The sequence below is a fragment of the Pelophylax lessonae genome, assembly GCF_965119305.1.
Source record: "Pelophylax lessonae genome assembly, chromosome: 6".
In the NCBI taxonomy this organism is placed as follows: Eukaryota; Metazoa; Chordata; class Amphibia; order Anura; family Ranidae; genus Pelophylax; species Pelophylax lessonae.
This window is the reverse complement of record NC_138773.1, coordinates 300,987,142-301,004,722: the sequence shown is the minus strand read 5'-3', so window position 1 is coordinate 301,004,722 and position 17,581 is coordinate 300,987,142. Positions and strand designations below refer to the sequence as shown.

The window sequence follows — 17,581 nt, the reverse complement described above, 5'->3', positions numbered from 1 at the left end:
TTATATTGTAGATGGATGCTTCTATTTAACTGATGTCTATGCTAAAAATATAGTCCTGAAGAAGAAGGTCGTCCATGCAACGCGTTGACCATTTAGGACACAATTGACATGTGTCTTAAAAAAAATGTTTTAATTATTATTGAGAGGTTTGTATTGTGATTATTGTAAACAAATTATGTTTTTTATACTGTTTATCTTCTGTATAGATAGATAGATAGATAGATAGATAGATAGATAGATAGATAGATAGATAGATAGATAGATAGATAGATAGATAGATAGATAGATAGATAGATAGATAGATAGATAGATAGATAGATAGATAGATAGATAGATAGATATCAGGTGGTCATCCTTGAACTCTCTTCATCTGATTTACTTAGTATTTTGTGGATAATTACTACCTGGTAATCACTGACATATTGGGTATGTACATCCTCCAATTGACTTATGATATATTGGGTCTATCCCACCTTTTTAATACATTTTAGGTACATGTTTTGCATTTACATACTATTATTGTATGGGCAAAAGCCTTTTTTTTAACTGGAGATGGAGGGTTTTGGAATAATTTACCCGGGCCTGGTCTCACTAAGGTTGGGGACCACTGCTGTAGAGCAATATATGGAGAGTGCAAATAAGAGGTGAACCAAGAAAACCAGCTTGCAGCAGTTCTGTGACTGCCATGGCTAACCAGGTGTAGGGTAGGTCAACCCATGAATCAAACCCTGGTTTCCTCTACCCACAATCTATAAAATATTGAAGAGATTTCTAATGGAAACTGACAGTAAAGGAAAGCTTCCATGTTGCAAAGAATTGTGATTGCTCTAATTGCATAGCTGGACATTACATAGCAGCCATCTAGACCAGAGTTGAGAAACACCAATCTAGACTATAGTGTGATAATGTAACAAAATTACGATAATGGTATACAGCCTATTTGTTCCCTTTGAAATGACTGGGAATGCAATGGTTTGTGAAAGTGTTGTTTACTTTATTTCTGGTTTCATTGCATTCTCTCCTGTAATGATGGAAAACCTCCAAGAGGGTACTTGGTATTAGTTTTCTCCAAAAAGGGGAAGGGGGCGCTCTAACATGAGTTGGCCCCTTGGCAGTCCTTATCTTGGGAAGTAGCGGTGACGGGTGCAGAAGTTGAGTGGTGAGGGGACAGCATGAGGTGGCATTTTGTCCAGCAGGATAGCGCTCAGGGCGTGCACTGTGGTCAATCGGTGCTCCTGTGCTGCGTCTGTCTTCATTTGCCCGCTCACAGGACCTCTTGATGCTGTTGGGAAGCCTCACTAACAACCTGCAGACAAAAAAACACAAGTCAGCTTACCATAAGAGTTCCCTGGAATCATAAGATCTAATGAGTTATTATTTACAGTCCAATCCTGGTATTATTAGTGCCCCCCCATTCATATTTTATGCTCAAGATTAGACGCCACGTGTTTAAAGCAGAACGCCAGCCAAAATACCAAGATAAAAATGAATAGACCAATAAAAGATAAAATAATAAAACAAGCTTATGCTGCAATATTCATCTTCAATCTAGAGATTTCGCTCCCACAGTATTTTCTGCCACTAGATGTCCTTAGTCTGTTGGCCAGCATCACTTAACCCACTTCCTCTGAACCCAGGTTATCGTGGATTGGTCCCCAGCCTGTGACTGTACAGTGAAAAGAGAAGCAGCGTAATTGTGCATTTCTCTGTCACTCTCCTCTCTCCTATCAGCATGTTTTATATCAGTACATGAACTGATTGACTCCTTGTACTGCTTCTTCCTCTCACACTCCAGTTCTGCTGTACAGGGGCTGCAAGAGGCTGATACCAGGTCACATCCAGTTACTTACTCTGCTGGCATTTATAAAATCTATTTTATGATATAATAATTATTTAAGCCCAACTCTGCCTCCTAAGATATGGCTGAACCACCTGCTAGTTTTACTTTTATGGCACCATAAGGCCTAGTTTATACTTGTTGTTGGAGGGCAGTATAAAAAACGGTAGTTGATCTGCATTCTTTCTGCCACCCCGAGAGGCAAAGGTAGCCTCAGGGGAGTGTACACATGCAACAGTTGTGATGCATTGCATTGTGACGTGGCAGAAATGACCCCCCCTTGTTGGGTTTGGCAGGCAGTACTGCCCGCCGAACAGGACCCATTAAGAAATTGAGGTCGTGCCACAACCACATGCAACCACGTGATGCAGGCTTTTAGGAGTTAAACTGGGCGGTGAAGCGAGAAAATATAAGATGCATAACTTATCGTAGCCTGTCTAACCCCCTCTAAAAGTGTTAGCAAAACTAACAGTGCTACCACCCTGTATAACTTGTTAGATGAGATGAAATCCCATGCCGGTGCCCCACTCTAAGCCTTTGCATGCCGTTCACAAAGAAAGTAATCAAAGGAGCCGTCAACTCGCAAAGGTACAATCCGAGTTTTTTATTCAAAATATGATGAAGGTGTATAAATTCCAGGTACAAATGTATTGACGCGTTTCATCCTATGCAGGCCTTAGTCATAAAACCAAGTTATGATTAAGGCCTGCATAGGCTAAAATGCGTCAATATGTTTGTTCCTGGAATTTTTACCCCTTTTTCATATTTTGAAGAAAGACGATTGGATTGTACCTTACCGAGTTGCCCTCTTTTTTGATTGCCCTATAAAAAGCAATCTACTGTGCATCTTTCTTCACAGGGCTAAAACAAGTGTAAATGAGCCTTTAGAGCTGCAGAGCATAGGGAATGCAGATATATTACTTAAATTTTCCTTCCCTGGCCCTTTATTTATCACAAGACAAAAAGTATTCCAAGCTCTCCTTACCGACCAGTCTGCGACCAACCGAATTGACCTGTCCAACAGTACGTGTTAAAAACAGGTTGGTCGCAGACTTAGAATACTTTTTGTCTTGTTATATGCGTTGCCCTTCCAATGTTCCTTGCTGCAGAGACCAGTTACAGATGTGGGCAGTAACCATTTGCTTGTGCCCTTTATTTATCAGCAGCCAGTACCACTATGGGGTGGATTTACTAAAGACAAATAGACTGTGCATTTTGCAAAGAGCAGTTGTACTCTACAAGTGCAGTTGCTCCAGAGCTTAGTAAATGAGGGGGAGCTGTGCAGACTTCCATCATCCAATCATGTGCAAGCAAAAATGCTTTTTTTTTTTTATTTTCCTTGCTTGTGATTGGATATTCTTTGCAAAGTGAACCTTTATTTCATTTACTAAGCTCTGGCGTAATTACACTTGCAACTGCATTTTGCAAAGTGAACCGTCTATTTGCCTATAGTAAATCAACCTCTATGAGGAGGTTGGAGAAAGGCCTTCTGGACCTCTAATTTGCATACATTTCCCAGGAAGAATTGCAAGAACTTCCTTGTTACATTATTATACATCAGTGAAGCCAATGTGCGTGAATGGGACATGGCAATAGTTAGTAGTAGGGACAGAATCTGTGCTTATGTTGCAGGGGGAAGGCAGATGTGAACAAACCATAACCACAGTGAGCAAACAATAAGCAGCAGTGGTGTACTGTGGGGCTCTGTAGTAGGAATCAGGACAGTGCCCTGCCCATAACATCCAATCAGATTCATTAGACATGGAGCATACAAATACATAGGGAATCATATGGCCAACTTTCAACTAGCCTTCACCAATTGACTTGCATTAGGGTGCTAACAGGCAGCGTTTGGGTGCTACAAATCATTATTTTAAATTTTTTTGTGAAAATGGCCCAGTAGAAGAAGCCAGACATGGGAATTGTTGCAAAACTCAGCATTAAAGGCAGTGAAAGAGTGATGGAACCAAGTAAAGGAACAAGACCCAACTTACCAGTGTTCCAGAGAAGTGTGGGGGTGCCTAGTTCTGCTGGGACAATGACAAGTATGTGCAGGTGTTATCAGGTGGCGTTGATCATCTTACATGGAAGTGGCGGACCAATAACACTTCTCTTTCACATGTCCGTCATTTCCATTTACAAAAACATTTCACTGAAGAACGTGATAAACAAGAGAAAACCACTTTGGACCTACTGTATAGAACTAGTTACTTAGGTCCTTCTCCGTCCAAGAGTTCTGGATAGAGTGAAGAAGGGTAAGAACTAGGTTATTACTGCTTGTATGGAGATAAAAGTTCTATCTAAGAGCCGGTTCACACTATTCCGATTCAAAGTCGCCCCGACTTTGGGCGACTTTGATGTCGCCCGAGCAGCGCAACTTCATCGCGGCTTGCAAACGACTTCTCATAATATAAGTCAATGCAAGTCGCTCCGACTTCGCCCAAAAATAGTGCAGGAACCTTTTTCTAAGTCGGAGTGACTTGAGTCGCTCTAAATAGGACGGTTCCTTTGCACAGCATGGAGCGCTACTTGTCAGGCGACCAAGTGTGAACCGGCTCTAAGGGTCTATCAAAAGTTGACATCCAAGACATTTGAGGGTTCATGCCCAAATCTTCCTTCATCAGGGTTTTGGTTTATTGCGCAAAAGCAATCTGGATAGTTGGGTAATCTTGAATTATAGTTCTTTGTAAATAATAGTTTGAAGCTTGCTTAGTAGAGTTGCTTGGCAGTAGGACTTCCTACCCAGTCCAGTATTCTACCATGCCAATTCTAGAGGTTTTTACTGTTGTCTGTCTTCCTCCTGGGGAGATTTCCCTTCACTTCCTGTTCTGATAACACCGGTGAGACAAAGGGGTTGATTTACTAAAGGCAAACAGACTGTGCACTCTGCAAAAGCAGTTGATCCAGAGCTTAGTAAATGAGTAGAAGCTCTGCTGACTTCCATCATCTAATCATGTGCAAGCAAAAATGCTGTTTTTTTTTTATTTTTCCTTGCACGAGATTGGGTATTCTTTGCAAAATGAAGCCTTACCTGATTTACTAAGCTCTGGAGCAATTGCACTTTGTAAAGTGCACAGTCTAGTTGCCTTTGGTAAATCAACTCCAGAGTAACAAAAACAGATGTTCAAACCTTTATCCAGAGAACAAATATGTATTTTCATTTTCGTCTCTGTTCTTTAAAGGAGTTTTTTTTTAAAGCCCAACTCTAAGCACAATACCCTTACCTGGGTTAAAGTAGTAATATATTCCTTTGCCTCAAAAGCAACTTCCCATAGGCAGGCTTTCTTCTACATCAGTGGTCTCCAAAGTATGTTCTGGGACACTAGTTCTCCCTCTGACATAGCATTGGGGTATTATTCCTCCCCACTGACACCAATTATGGAGCTTAAATTCTTCCACTGACACCAATAATGGGGCACTATTCTTTTCACTGACACCAGTGATGGGACACTATTCCTCCCACTGACACCAATGATGGGACACTATTCCTCCCACTGACACCAATGATGGGACACTATTCCTCCCACTGACACCAATGATGGGGCACTATTTCTCTTACTGACACCAATGATGGGACACTATTCCTCCCACTGACACCAATGATGGGGCACTATTCCTCCTACTGATACCAATGATGGGACACTATTCCTCCTACTGACACCAATGATGGGGACACTATTCCTCCCACTGACACCAATGATGGGGCACTATTCCTCCTACTGACACCAAAGATGGGGCACTATTCCTCCTACTGACACCAATGATTGGGGCACTATTCCTCCCACTGACACCAATGATTGGGCTCTATTCCTCCTCCTCCAAACCACAGGAGTGCTATGTAATTTTGGACAGAAAAACAACCCTAACCACTAGATATGAGAACTTTAATGGTACCACTCCATTGTATAAAAATGGCAAAAGTTTATTGAACAAGTCTTAAAAAATTGTAAACATTAAAAGAACAGTCTCTCCAAGGACACTCTTAATGGTTGATGGATGGGGGGTGGGGCCGTATCTTCACTTCTTATTCCTGGCCTGGTGGATATTACCATATTTTGTGATAAATAGACCCTAGCTATCGCTCTTATACATACCCTGATGTTACTAAGCCATATACCGTTACAATGTATCAAGGGAGTTTTGGAGCTTGTACGTTTGAGGATCTTTTGGACACTAGCCTGTTGAACTATCCCATCCACCAAAGGAATTAGCAACTATTTGATAGTAACATTAGCGTGTGTACCCACTGTATATATCTATTCATATACATTACAGAGCTTGCATGTAATAACTTTCTTCCTGATGAAGCGGACCTTGACCCGTGAAACGCGTCAAAGCAGAAGGAATAGTAAGCAACTCGTCACTAGTATTAAATAGGGATGATGAGGCAAGTCTTGTACAGTATAATGCATATTTTGCTTACATGTTTGTATTAGTGTGTTCTTTCAGTGTTTACATATTTTTATACAAAAAATTTAGATATTTTTATACAATTGAGTGGTACCGGTAAAGTCCTCATATCTAGCGGTTAGGGTTGTTTTTCTGTGTAGTCTTCTTACTAGGATGTGGTACCAGACAAATTGTGTCCGTTATGTAAAAGGGACCTCTTGGTTTCCCTTCCTCCCACAAAAATGTTTCTAATTATGTAGTTTTGTACTCTTAAAGACCCCAAACCCCTCCTCTGCACTTAAAAGCATTCAAAACGCCAAGTTTTGAATGCTGTAATTTTTTTTAATCTGGTGCCGAATACCCGAAAGTAATGTCATGACATCACTTCCGGGTTTTTGCACGGAGACCCGATCAGAGCCGAATGTGGCTTTGATCGGGTCTTCAGCGGCCTTGCAAGCTAGTTACCCGGGTCTCGCGGTGGGACGGGAGACCCACGCGAGCTGCGGAAGGCGGTGGGAGGGGGGGGTACGTCCCCTCCCACTACTTGTAATGACAGCCAAACGGCTCTGAGAGAGGCGCAGGACTTGACTCTTCTGTCTGCAGGGGTACCTGGATCACAGAACTGGCTGCTGCACCGAATAATGATTCTTAGCGGAAGCGGACCCATTTAACCTCGAAGGCTACATAGGAGAAGTTTTGGTCCCAAAAGATCCCGGGCAGTGTGCAATAATTTCCAAGGTCTTTTTATATCGGCAATCTGGTGAGTGGGGAACCTTGAGGGGCACCTTATCACTTTGCAAGCACTTGAATTACTTGGCACTTTGGCACCTTATTTGGATCACAATAAGGACTTTTTTTCTCAAGCTCCAAAATCTTGTGGAAAGTCTTCCTGGAAGAGTGGAGGCTGGTAAAGCCACAAAGGGGGGGGGTCAATGAATGTTAAATAATTTCGGAATGGGATGGTCCCCAAGCTTCTGGGTATACAGTACAGAGTCTGTAGTAGACCTTTACATGGCTGACATGTCATCCCACGCATGTCCTGGAGACTTTCACAATCATTTGAACCAGCATCCAGTTACTGTTTCCCTGTTGAACCAACCTGTCCATCTTTTACCAGCATGCAGCTGTTGTATGTATACTTTTAGAAACTCTCATGCAACAGCTGCTACTAGATCCCCTCCACCTCCGTGGGCGTTGTGTCTGAGTGTGTACCGTGCGTGTAGCACTGTGTGTTCAGCAGTCACTATAAAAAGCTTGATGAAGAAATGAAATTGAGCCGCTCTGAATGACTCAACAGAAGGCATACAACTTGTCCCTCCTGGACTGACTCAAATCACACTGAAGAAACTTAAAGCAAACTTTTCAACTGAAATTCAACTTTCCATTATGTCCTTCCTCCCTCCCCACAAACTCACTCAATATGATAACAGTTTGAGAAACGTAAATTATTTTTTTCCCCCTATATTTAAATTAGTGGTCACCCACTTCCTGATTTTTCGCCTAGCAACTCGCCCTCCGGAAGATTTACCCCCCTTCATGACCAGGCAATTGCCTCACTAGTGCTCATGAATGCAGCCTCGCCAGTGCAGTGTCATTTATTGCAGCCTCGCCATCGCAGTGTCATCTATTGCAGCCTCGCCAACGCAGTGTCATATATTGCAGCCTCGCCAGCGTAGTGTCATCTATTGCAGCCTCGCCAACGCAGTGTCATCTATTGCAGCCTCGCCAGCGCAGTGTCATCTATTGCAGCCTCGCCAGTGCAGTGTCATCTATTGCAGCCTCGCCAGCGCAGTGTCACTTATTGCAGCCTCGCCAACGCAGTGTCATCTATTGCAGCCTCACCAGCGCAGTGTCACTTATTGCAGCCTCGCCAGCGCTGTGTCATCTATTGCAGCCTCGCCAACGCAGTGTCATCTATTGCAGCCTCACCAGCGCAGTGTCACTTATTGCAGCCTCGCCAACGCAGTGTCATCTATTGCAGCCTCGCCAGCGCAGTGTCATCTATTGCAGCCTCGCCAACGCAGTGTCATCTATTGCAGCCTCACCAGCGCAGTGTCACTTATTGCAGCCTCGCCAACGCAGTGTTATCTATTGCAGCCTCGCCAAGGCAGTGTCATCTATTGCAGCCTCGCCAACGCAGTGTCATCTATTGCAGCCTCGCCAGCGCAGTGTCACTTATTGCAGCCTCGCCAACGCAGTGTCATCTATTGCAGCCTCGCCAACGCAGTGTCATCTATTGCAGCCTCACCAGCGCAGTGTCATTTATTGCAGCCTCGCCAGTACAGTGTCATCTATTGCAGCCTCGCCAACGCAGTGTCATCTATTGCAGCCTCGGCAACGCAGTGTCATTTATTGCAGCCTCGCCAGTACAGTGTCATCTATTGCAGCCTCGCCAACGCAGCGTCATCTATTGCAGCCTCACCAGCGCAGTGTCATATATTGCAGCCTCGCCAGTACAGTGTCATCTATTGCAGCCTCGCCAGCGCAGTGTCATCTATTGCAGCCTCGCCAGCGCAGTGTCACTTATTGCAGCCTCGCCAGCGCAGTGTCACTTATTGCAGCCTCGCCAGCGCAGTGTCATCTATTGCAGCCTCACCAGCGCAGTGTAATCTATTGCAGCCTCGCCAGCGCAGTGTCAGCTATTGCAGCCTCGCCAGTGCAGTGTCACTTATCGCAGCCTCTCCAGCGCAGTGTCATTTATTGCAGCCTCGCCAACGCAGTGTCATCTATTACAGCCTCGCCAGCGCAGTGTCACTTATTGCAGCCTCGCCAGCGCAGTGTCATCTATTGCAGCCTCACCAGCGCAGTGTCAGCTATTGCAGCCTCGCCAGCGCAGTGTCACTTATCGCAGCCTCTCCAGCGCAGTGTCATTTATTGCAGCCTCGCCAGCGCAGTGTCATCTATTGCAGCCTCGCCAGCGCAGTGTCACTTATTGCAGCCTCGCCATCACAGTATCCTCTATTGCAACCTCGCCATCGCCATTACACAGAGCGGGGATGGGCCGGGCCGAGGAGAAGGGAGGACGAGCGGCCGCTGTCATCTGAAGTCCCGGGGCCTATGATAGATGTCACACATCCCGGCCACTCTGCTGTCAATCATAGGAGGCGGGACTTCCTATGACAGCGACTTCTCATCCTTCCTTCTCCTCTGCCCGGTCCGGCCCGCCCCCCTCTGCCTCTTGGCGCTGCCTGGGTTTTTTTTTTCATATATGGGCATATAACACGGAGGAAAGTGCGTGTTATACGCCGATAAATACGGTATATGGTTTTTGGTAAATCTAACAGAAAATTGTACATGATTGAGAAAATTGTACAAAATTGAACATGTATGGAAAGCTTTACATGGAATTACTTCCCTCCATATTCACATGTACCATCTTGGAAGTCAGTTTACATGTGAAAAACACCTGTGCTCCCCCCTGCAGCTGTACACTAATTCTTGGCAGAGTATGGCCTTGATCAGCCATGTGAATGAGGCCGGGAGCAGCAATAAGCTTTACATTATACAAAAGCAATTTTGAATTTTTTACATTTATAGCCACTTCTGGATTTTGTTGGCTGAATTGGGCAACATAAAATAATTGAAGGGACAAGGGGTGCGGGGTAAAAAAACTGACTGTACCTCAATAAATATAAAAAAACATTATTTTCTCTTTTTTTTTTTTGGTCTGTACAGATAAAAAGGAGTTATGAATATAAATCCGACCCCAAGCTTCCTCCAATAGAACAACTAACATTAGCCTTTACTAACATAATTACTCAACAATAAGGGCGAAGCTGGTACTGAGCATTATCATATGCCCAGGGCAGCATGATGTCTAAATACAGCCCTGTGTAGAAGGAACACATACCCGGCATTACTGGGTTTATTCATTCCTTTCTAGGTTAGTTAGCAGCAGGAATTGAATGCTAAGCATGCAGCCTTTTACGTCATTTATTTGTAGTGCTCCGCCAAGTTTCCAGCAGCAGTTTTGAAGAGTTACAGACTAGAAGAAAAGGAAACGCTCTCTCCATCTATCATGGGCAGCTGCCCAGGCCATGTGTTCATTGCTACTGATTAATATTAGTGATCGACCAATATTGTTTTTTTTAGTACCAATACCGATATTTTGGTAGTCGGATATCGGTATCGGCCCATATTGGCCGATATTTTCAGACATTTAAAAAAAATTTGATTTTTTTCACAGGTACTATTTTATTTAATTTTATTTAATTTTGTAAGGGGGGATGGGTGCGCTGATAGTGCGTTGAAGCTGCTCCCGGTATTCAGTGCTTTTGAATATAGATAAATGTATATGTGGTGTGGGGTGCGCTAAACAACAAATAAATAATGAATATATAACATATATCTATGTGTGAACCAAATCAACAAAAGTAAATATATATAACATATATCAATCTGTGAAGCCAATTAATAATGCAAATCCATTGGTGCATAAACATAAAAGTTCATAAGTGTCCATAAATATTTTGCAGGTGAGTAGAATTGTATTCTATCCGAATAATACGTGTATCCACCACCGAGTGAAATTCATCCTTACCAAACGGAAATAAATAAGGTGCAACTATATTTTCTTGTGCTGAAAAAATATCCAATCTCCTTGTGAACAAACACCACGTGTAAATCACCAAGAATTAGCCTCTTACCAGATGGTAATAGGTATGCACTTGTTCAGTGAAACCACCGCCTTGCTTCCTCTTTAAAATCCTGAAGTGGGATGTAGAACCGCTCTACCTTTCTTTCTCCACTAGATGGCAACGAGTACCAGCAAGAAACACAGCCTCATCCTTCTTTACAAGCTCACAAAACCACCGTGTATTAAAGGAAAAAAGAGGGCTAATAGTGTATTACCCTTGAGATTTATTCAAAAAACAGTTGATAATGCACTTACAATTAGATGTCTTGTATTCAGCATAAACATAGGCATACGAATTCCTGCAAAGGCTTGCGGCCGGCTGCAGCACGGACCGCAAGTTGTGTGTGACGTGTGCGCCTCCTAATCTGACCGGTTTCTTCCCATAGGACTTCTACTGAGACAGGAGTCACGGCCGCAAGCCTTTGCAGGAATTCGTATGCCTATGTTTATGCTGAATACAAGACATCTAATTGTAAGTGCATTATCAACTGTTTTTTGAATAAATCTCAAGGGTAATACACTATTAGCCCTCTTTTTTCCTTTAATACACAGTGGTTTTGTGAGCTTGTAAAGAAGGATGAGGCTGTGTTTCTTGCTGGTACTCGTTGCCATCTAGTGGAGAAAGAAAGGTAGAGCGGTTCTACATCCCACTTCAGGATTTTAAAGAGGAAGCAAGGCGGTGGTTTCACTGAACAAGTGCATACCTATTACCATCTGGTAAGAGGCTAATTCTTGGTGATTTACACGTGGTGTTTGTTCACAAGGAGATTGGATATTTTTTCAGCACAAGAAAATATAGTTGCACCTTATTTATTTCCGTTTGGTAAGGATGAATTTCACTCGGTGGTGGATACACGTATTATTCGGATAGAATACAATTCTACTCACCTGCAAAATATTTATGGACACTTATGAACTTTTATGTTTATGCACCAATGGATTTGCATTATTAATTGGCTTCACAGATTGATATATGTTATATATATTTACTTTTGTTGATTTGGTTCACACATAGATATATGTTATATATTCATTATTTATTTGTTGTTTAGCGCACCCCACACCACATATAATTTTATTTAATTGACAGGTACTCTTGTGGAGGGATCTGGGGGTCTAAAAGACCCCAAACCCCTCCTCTGCACTTAAAAGCGTTCAAAACACCATGTTTTGCTGTTTTGAATGCTCGCATTTTTTTTAAATTTGGCGCAGAGTACCTGACCTCACTTCTGGGTTTTTTACATGGAGACCCGATCAGAGCCGAATGTGGCTTTGATTGGGTCTCCTCTTTGGTAGCCATGCAGGCTGGTTGCCCGGGTCTCCCGGTGGGAAGGGAGATCCGGGCGAGCCGCGGAATGTGGCGGGAGGGGGGGGCGTCCCCTCCCACTCCTTGTAATGACAGCCGAGCGGTTTCGCCGCCGCATCGGTTGTCATTACAAGACAGCCGACCATCGGCTATGGACGCCGGTACCGGGGTGATGCCTCTAGCTGCAGGCATCACTCCGGTACAACTTTCCTGAAATATCGGCAATATTGGTCACCTTGGTGGCCGATTCTGATATATCGGGGAAAGTGCATATCGGCCCCCAATATATCGGTGTTGCCGATAATCGGTTGATCCCTAATTAATATATGGGAGAATCTTAACCACTTGCCAACCAGCCACCGTACAAATACTGCGGCAGTTCGGCTCTGTCCCGCGAAAAGATGTACCTGTACGTCTCTTCGCGGGAACGCTTGCATGGGAGCACCAATTCACAGAGAAAGCCAATTCGTGGGTCGGGCGGCCAGGATTGCCGCCGGGCACCCGCGATCGCTCCCGTGGAGACAGATATGTGGTTGGCTCTACAAAGTATTGACTTTGGGGGGGGGGGGGAGGGTGAATAGTTATGCACATTGACTTTTTCTGTTATTTTGTCCTATTTTTGGTTTGCTTCACAATAAAAAACAAAACAAACAAAAAAAACATCTTCAAAGTTGTCATGTTCTGTAAATGAAATGATGCAAATCCTCAAACAATCCATGTTAATTCCTGGTTGCGAGGCAACAAAATACGAAAAATGCCAAGGGGGGTGAATACTTATGCAAGGCACTGTAGTTGGAAGAATTATGATCATTTCATTTGAGTTTGTCTCACCTCTCCGTCCCGGGTCTCAATAGTTTTGATCATGACTGTTTTTTTGGTGTGAACTTCAGATGATCTCTGCTCTGGGCTGGTCTCTGGAGGAACGCACGGGAAATATGGTGTTAGTATGAAATAGTAATTACACTCACAGGTAATCTTTACTAATAGTGGTGGATAAGAAACACAAAGACCAACAGGAAGATTTACAACTCTTGTTGGCCACCCAGTTTTATATAACATTGGCAAAGGAAATTGTGTTGCTATTTTTCAATCTTTCCTGATATGCATCCAAGAAAGAGAAACATTGAGGTTAATTAACTAAAACTGGAGAGTGCAAAATCTGGTGTAGATCTGCATAGAAACCAATCAGCTTCCAGGTTTTTTTGTCAGAGCTTAATCACTTCTGGACCGGAAGGATTTGCCCCCTTAATGACCAGGCCATTTTTTGCAATTGAGCACTAAAATTGCGCAGTCATGCGACGCTGTACCCAAATAAAATTGATGTCCTTTTTTTTCCCACAAACAGAGATTTCTTTTGGTGGTATTTGATCACCTGTGCGATTTTTATTTTTTGCGCTATAAACAAAAAAAGAGCGACAATATTTTTCACATTCTGCTATATAACATTCCCAAAAAAAAATTTAAAAATCAAAATTTTTTAACATTTTGGGCCAATTTGTTTTCTGCTACATATTTTTGGTAAAAAAAAACAAAAAAAACCCGCAATAAGCGTATTTTGATTGGTTTGCGCAAAAGTTATTGCGTCTACTAACTACGGGAAAGATTTATGTCATTTTTATTGTTTTTTTTTTTTTACTAGTAATGGCGGCGATTTGAGATTTTTAGCGGGATTGCAACATTGCGGCGGACGGATCGGACTCCTAACTGACATTTTTGACACTTTTGGGGGTACCAGTGACATTACTACAGTAATCAGTGCTAAAAATATGCACTGTTACTGTAATAATGACACTGGCAGGGAAGGGGTTAATGTTGTGGGTGATCAAGGGGTTAAATGTGAGCCTAGGGGAGTGTTTCTAACTGTAAGGGGGAGTGGCTTGTGAAATGATCACAGAGACCTGTGATTCTATATAGAAGGATCACATGAGCTCTGTGATCATTCCAGGGAGAAGAACGGTCAGGTGTGTTTACAACAGCTGACCGTTCTTCTCTCTCACCGGGGAGCGATCGCGGGTGTCAGGCGGCAATCGGAGCCGCCTGCCCCATGCATTGGCTTCCCCGCGGCTGAGTGGGGGCGGGAGCCCGCGGCTGGCGGTGCACGCTCGCCAACTAGCTGCCTGCGCGCGACCGACGTAGGTCTACGTCGGTTTGCGCAGGAGGGGCGCACTGCCGCAGTAAAAAGGCCTCGGGCGGTCCGGAAGTGGTTAATTGAACAAGCTGAAGTTGGAAGCTGATTGGCTATCATGCACAGCTGCACTAGATTTTGCACTCTCTAGTGTTAGTAAATCAAACCAATTGAGGTTGATTTACTAAATTTGGAGAGTGCAAAATCTGGTGCAGCTTTGCATAGAAACCAATCAGCTTCCAAGTTTTTAAGTCAAAGTTTAATTGAACAAGCTGAAGTTGGAAGCCGATTGGCTACCCTGCACAGCTGCACCAGATTTTGCACTCTCAAGTTTTAGTAAATCAAACCAATTGTTTCCTTCCCAGTGCTAACTTTCCAGCCCCCTCTCACTTCTCAGTGGGTAATGAAGGCAGTACATGGTCCTCTTCCCTACATAGATAACGTGGAAAGGAAATGCATGACATTAATGGGGTAGATTTACTAAAGGCAAACAAACTGTGCACTTTGCAAAGTGCAGTTGCTCCAGAGCTTAGTAAATGAGGTAAAGCTTCACTTTGCAAAGAATACCCAATCACATGCAAGGAAAATAAAAAAAAACAGCATTTTTGCTTGCACATGATTGGATGATTTACTAAGCTTTGGAGCAACTGCACTTTGCAAAGTGCACAGTCTATTTACCTTTAGTTAATCAACCCCTATACTTTCCTTAATTACCAGAACATTCCACATAGACCCTAAACAGTCAATGTCTGTCATCGAAGATAGGATATTAAAAGATATTTTAAACTTAAACTTAACTTAAAGCAGTATTAAACCCCAAAGCAAACATTTATTATTTTGCACCATACCAGTCATTAGATGTGGTGGCTGCTTTAGTTTTCTTTTTCTAGTCTTTCTTTCCTTTATTTTCATCTGGAGATCTGCCCAGTGCGTCAGTTTTTGTTTTCTTTTGACAAAACAAGCTGACCTACAGATGTAGCAGTTAGATGGTTGAGACAAACCAATTACCACTGACGGGTGCTTGCAATGGTCAGTTTTTATTTATGTAAAACCTATCCTATTTATCCAAAAAGGAAAAACGCTGTTTACTGTAACTGCTTATAAAGTGTTAGCTGGAGTTTGGCATCAGTTATTATATCTACATCTGCTAGTGCATCTAAAGCCCCTTTCACACCATAGTGATCGACCCATATCGTTATATTTTCGCCAATGCATATCGGTATCAGCCGAAATGCACCGATATTTTCGTACATTTTCTACCCCAAACCCCTCCTCTGCACTTAAAAGCATTCAAAACGCCAAGTTTGGCTGTTTTGAATGCTGTCATTTTTTTGAATCTGGTGCCGAGTACCCGGAAGTGATGTCATGACATCACTTCCGGGTTTTTGCATGGAGACCCAATCAGAGCTGGATGCGGCTTTGATCGGGTCTTCGGCGGCCGTGCAGGCGAGCCACGTAAGGCGGCAGGAGGGCGGGGACGTCCCCTCCTGCTCCTTGTAATGACAGCCGGGCGGCTTCTCAGCCGCATCGATTGTCATTACAAGACAGCCGACCGTCGGCTATGGACTTCGGTACCGGGGTGATGCCTCTAGCTGCAGGCAGCACTCTGGTACAGCACTTTCCCGAAATATCGGCAATATCGGTAACCTCCGGGCCGATTCCGATATGTCAGGAAAAGTGCCTATCGGCCCCCCGATATATCAACTTTGTCGATAATCAGTCGATCCCTATCACATGGGCTTTCCGATCCAGTCCAACTGTCTGTTTTTCAGGCGGACCTGATCGGACGCTCCATGCATCCCTATGGAGCAGTGGATGTCAGAGGTGACATGTCCGCTGACACCCGCTGCTATCCAATCCGATCCTGTCTGTGAAATCCGAAAGGATGGAAACGCTATTTTCCATCCGTCTGGAGGATCGGATGAAAATGGACAGGTGGGCCGTTTTCTTCTGATCTCCCATAGAGGAGAGCAGGGATCTGACAGCTCCATCACTGCAAAGTAAGTGGAGACAGAGCTGTCATCCACCTGCTCAGAGGGGAGCGGCAGATCAATCCTAGCTGAGGAGAACGGAGTCCGCCGAGCGCACCGCCCGTGTGAAAGGACCCCAACAATCCCTTTCCCTGAGATCAACAATGCAGCTGTCCAAAGATGTCTCTGTGCTCCTTCATCAAGACAGAAGGTACTCCGAGGGCCGGTCCACACCATGTGCAGTCGAGTGCGTTTTTTTTTCTGCATCAGATACGCAAGGATAGTAGGTTATATGGTTTCCAATGGCATAGTTCACACCAGTGCGGTCAGTTCAAGTGCATTCCAGTTCCAGAAAAAAAAAGTACAACATGCTACATTTTTTCTGCACTTAACTGTACTGGAATGCACCTAAATGCACCACAAATGCACCGGAACACACTTGTCCCCATTTAGGGTGAAGAAAAAAATGAGGGGGAAAATGCACTGGAAAGCATCAAAAACACATAAAAAATAGCCCTTTTTATTGTTTTTTACATTTTAAAAAAATTTGCATTTGTTTTAAAAAAATGTAAAAATGTTTACAGTTATTCTATTTTACAATTTTTCTAAATTATTTATTACAATGTTTAATTATTTTTTTTTTTTTTTACAATTTCTTATTTTTTTACAGTGCAGGGAAGCCTGCAGCTCTGTGGGAGGGGCAACACAGGGAAAGAGGGGCACATGGGTGGGGGGGGGGGGGTCAGAAGCAGGTAGAACAGGGAGGAGGATCGGTGTCGGAGAAGCAATTACAGGAACGATGCCCTGTGTCTGTGTTTCTCCCTGCAGCAGCTGAAAGCTGGTAAGAGTGGGAGAAACTGGATTTCAGCTGCTGTAGAGAGCTGCTCAGGGCTTCCTTCTGTAATTGCCCCTCCGCCCGACCGCACCGATTCCCTGTGCTGTTGGGGCCCCCCTGTGTGCCTGGGCCCCCTACAGGAGGACTGGTGGTCCCCCCCTATCAGCCGTCTGTTGCTATGGTGTGAACTGGCTTTGAGGCTCGTTTCACACGTGCGCGGGTTGGGAATGCTCACAAAATTGTGCATGTTCTTGACCCGCAGGCAAAATGCACTGCACTTTAGCAGATGCAGGGGAGTGCCATTCATTCTCAATGGTATCCCCGCACATTGGCAGACGTGGCACAAATTCATGCACGCTAAACCACATGGTGCCACAGCAGTGTTTTTTTAAAAAGGGTTGAAGACTTCTTACTCCATGTTTCCCCTTTCAAATGACCTGCGATGCGTGTGCGCAAATGTGCATGCACAAATGTGAACCTAGA

At 43.8% G+C, this 17,581-nt stretch overlaps 1 protein-coding gene across 1 annotated transcript in view; it reads right to left on the bottom strand.

Moving 5' to 3' along the window:
- Nucleotides 1-973: 973 nt before the first annotated feature.
- Nucleotides 974-17,581, bottom strand: part of DES (desmin) — a 56,953-nt gene continuing 40,345 nt past the window's right edge. The window contains exons 8-9 of the mRNA XM_082262062.1: nt 13,000-13,082; nt 974-1,306 (exon numbers count right to left, since the gene is read on the bottom strand). Coding sequence (XP_082118188.1) covers nt 1,265-1,306; nt 13,000-13,082 — 125 coding nt within the window. The 3' untranslated portion in view covers nt 974-1,264. The remainder of the gene's footprint in view (nt 1,307-12,999; nt 13,083-17,581) is intronic.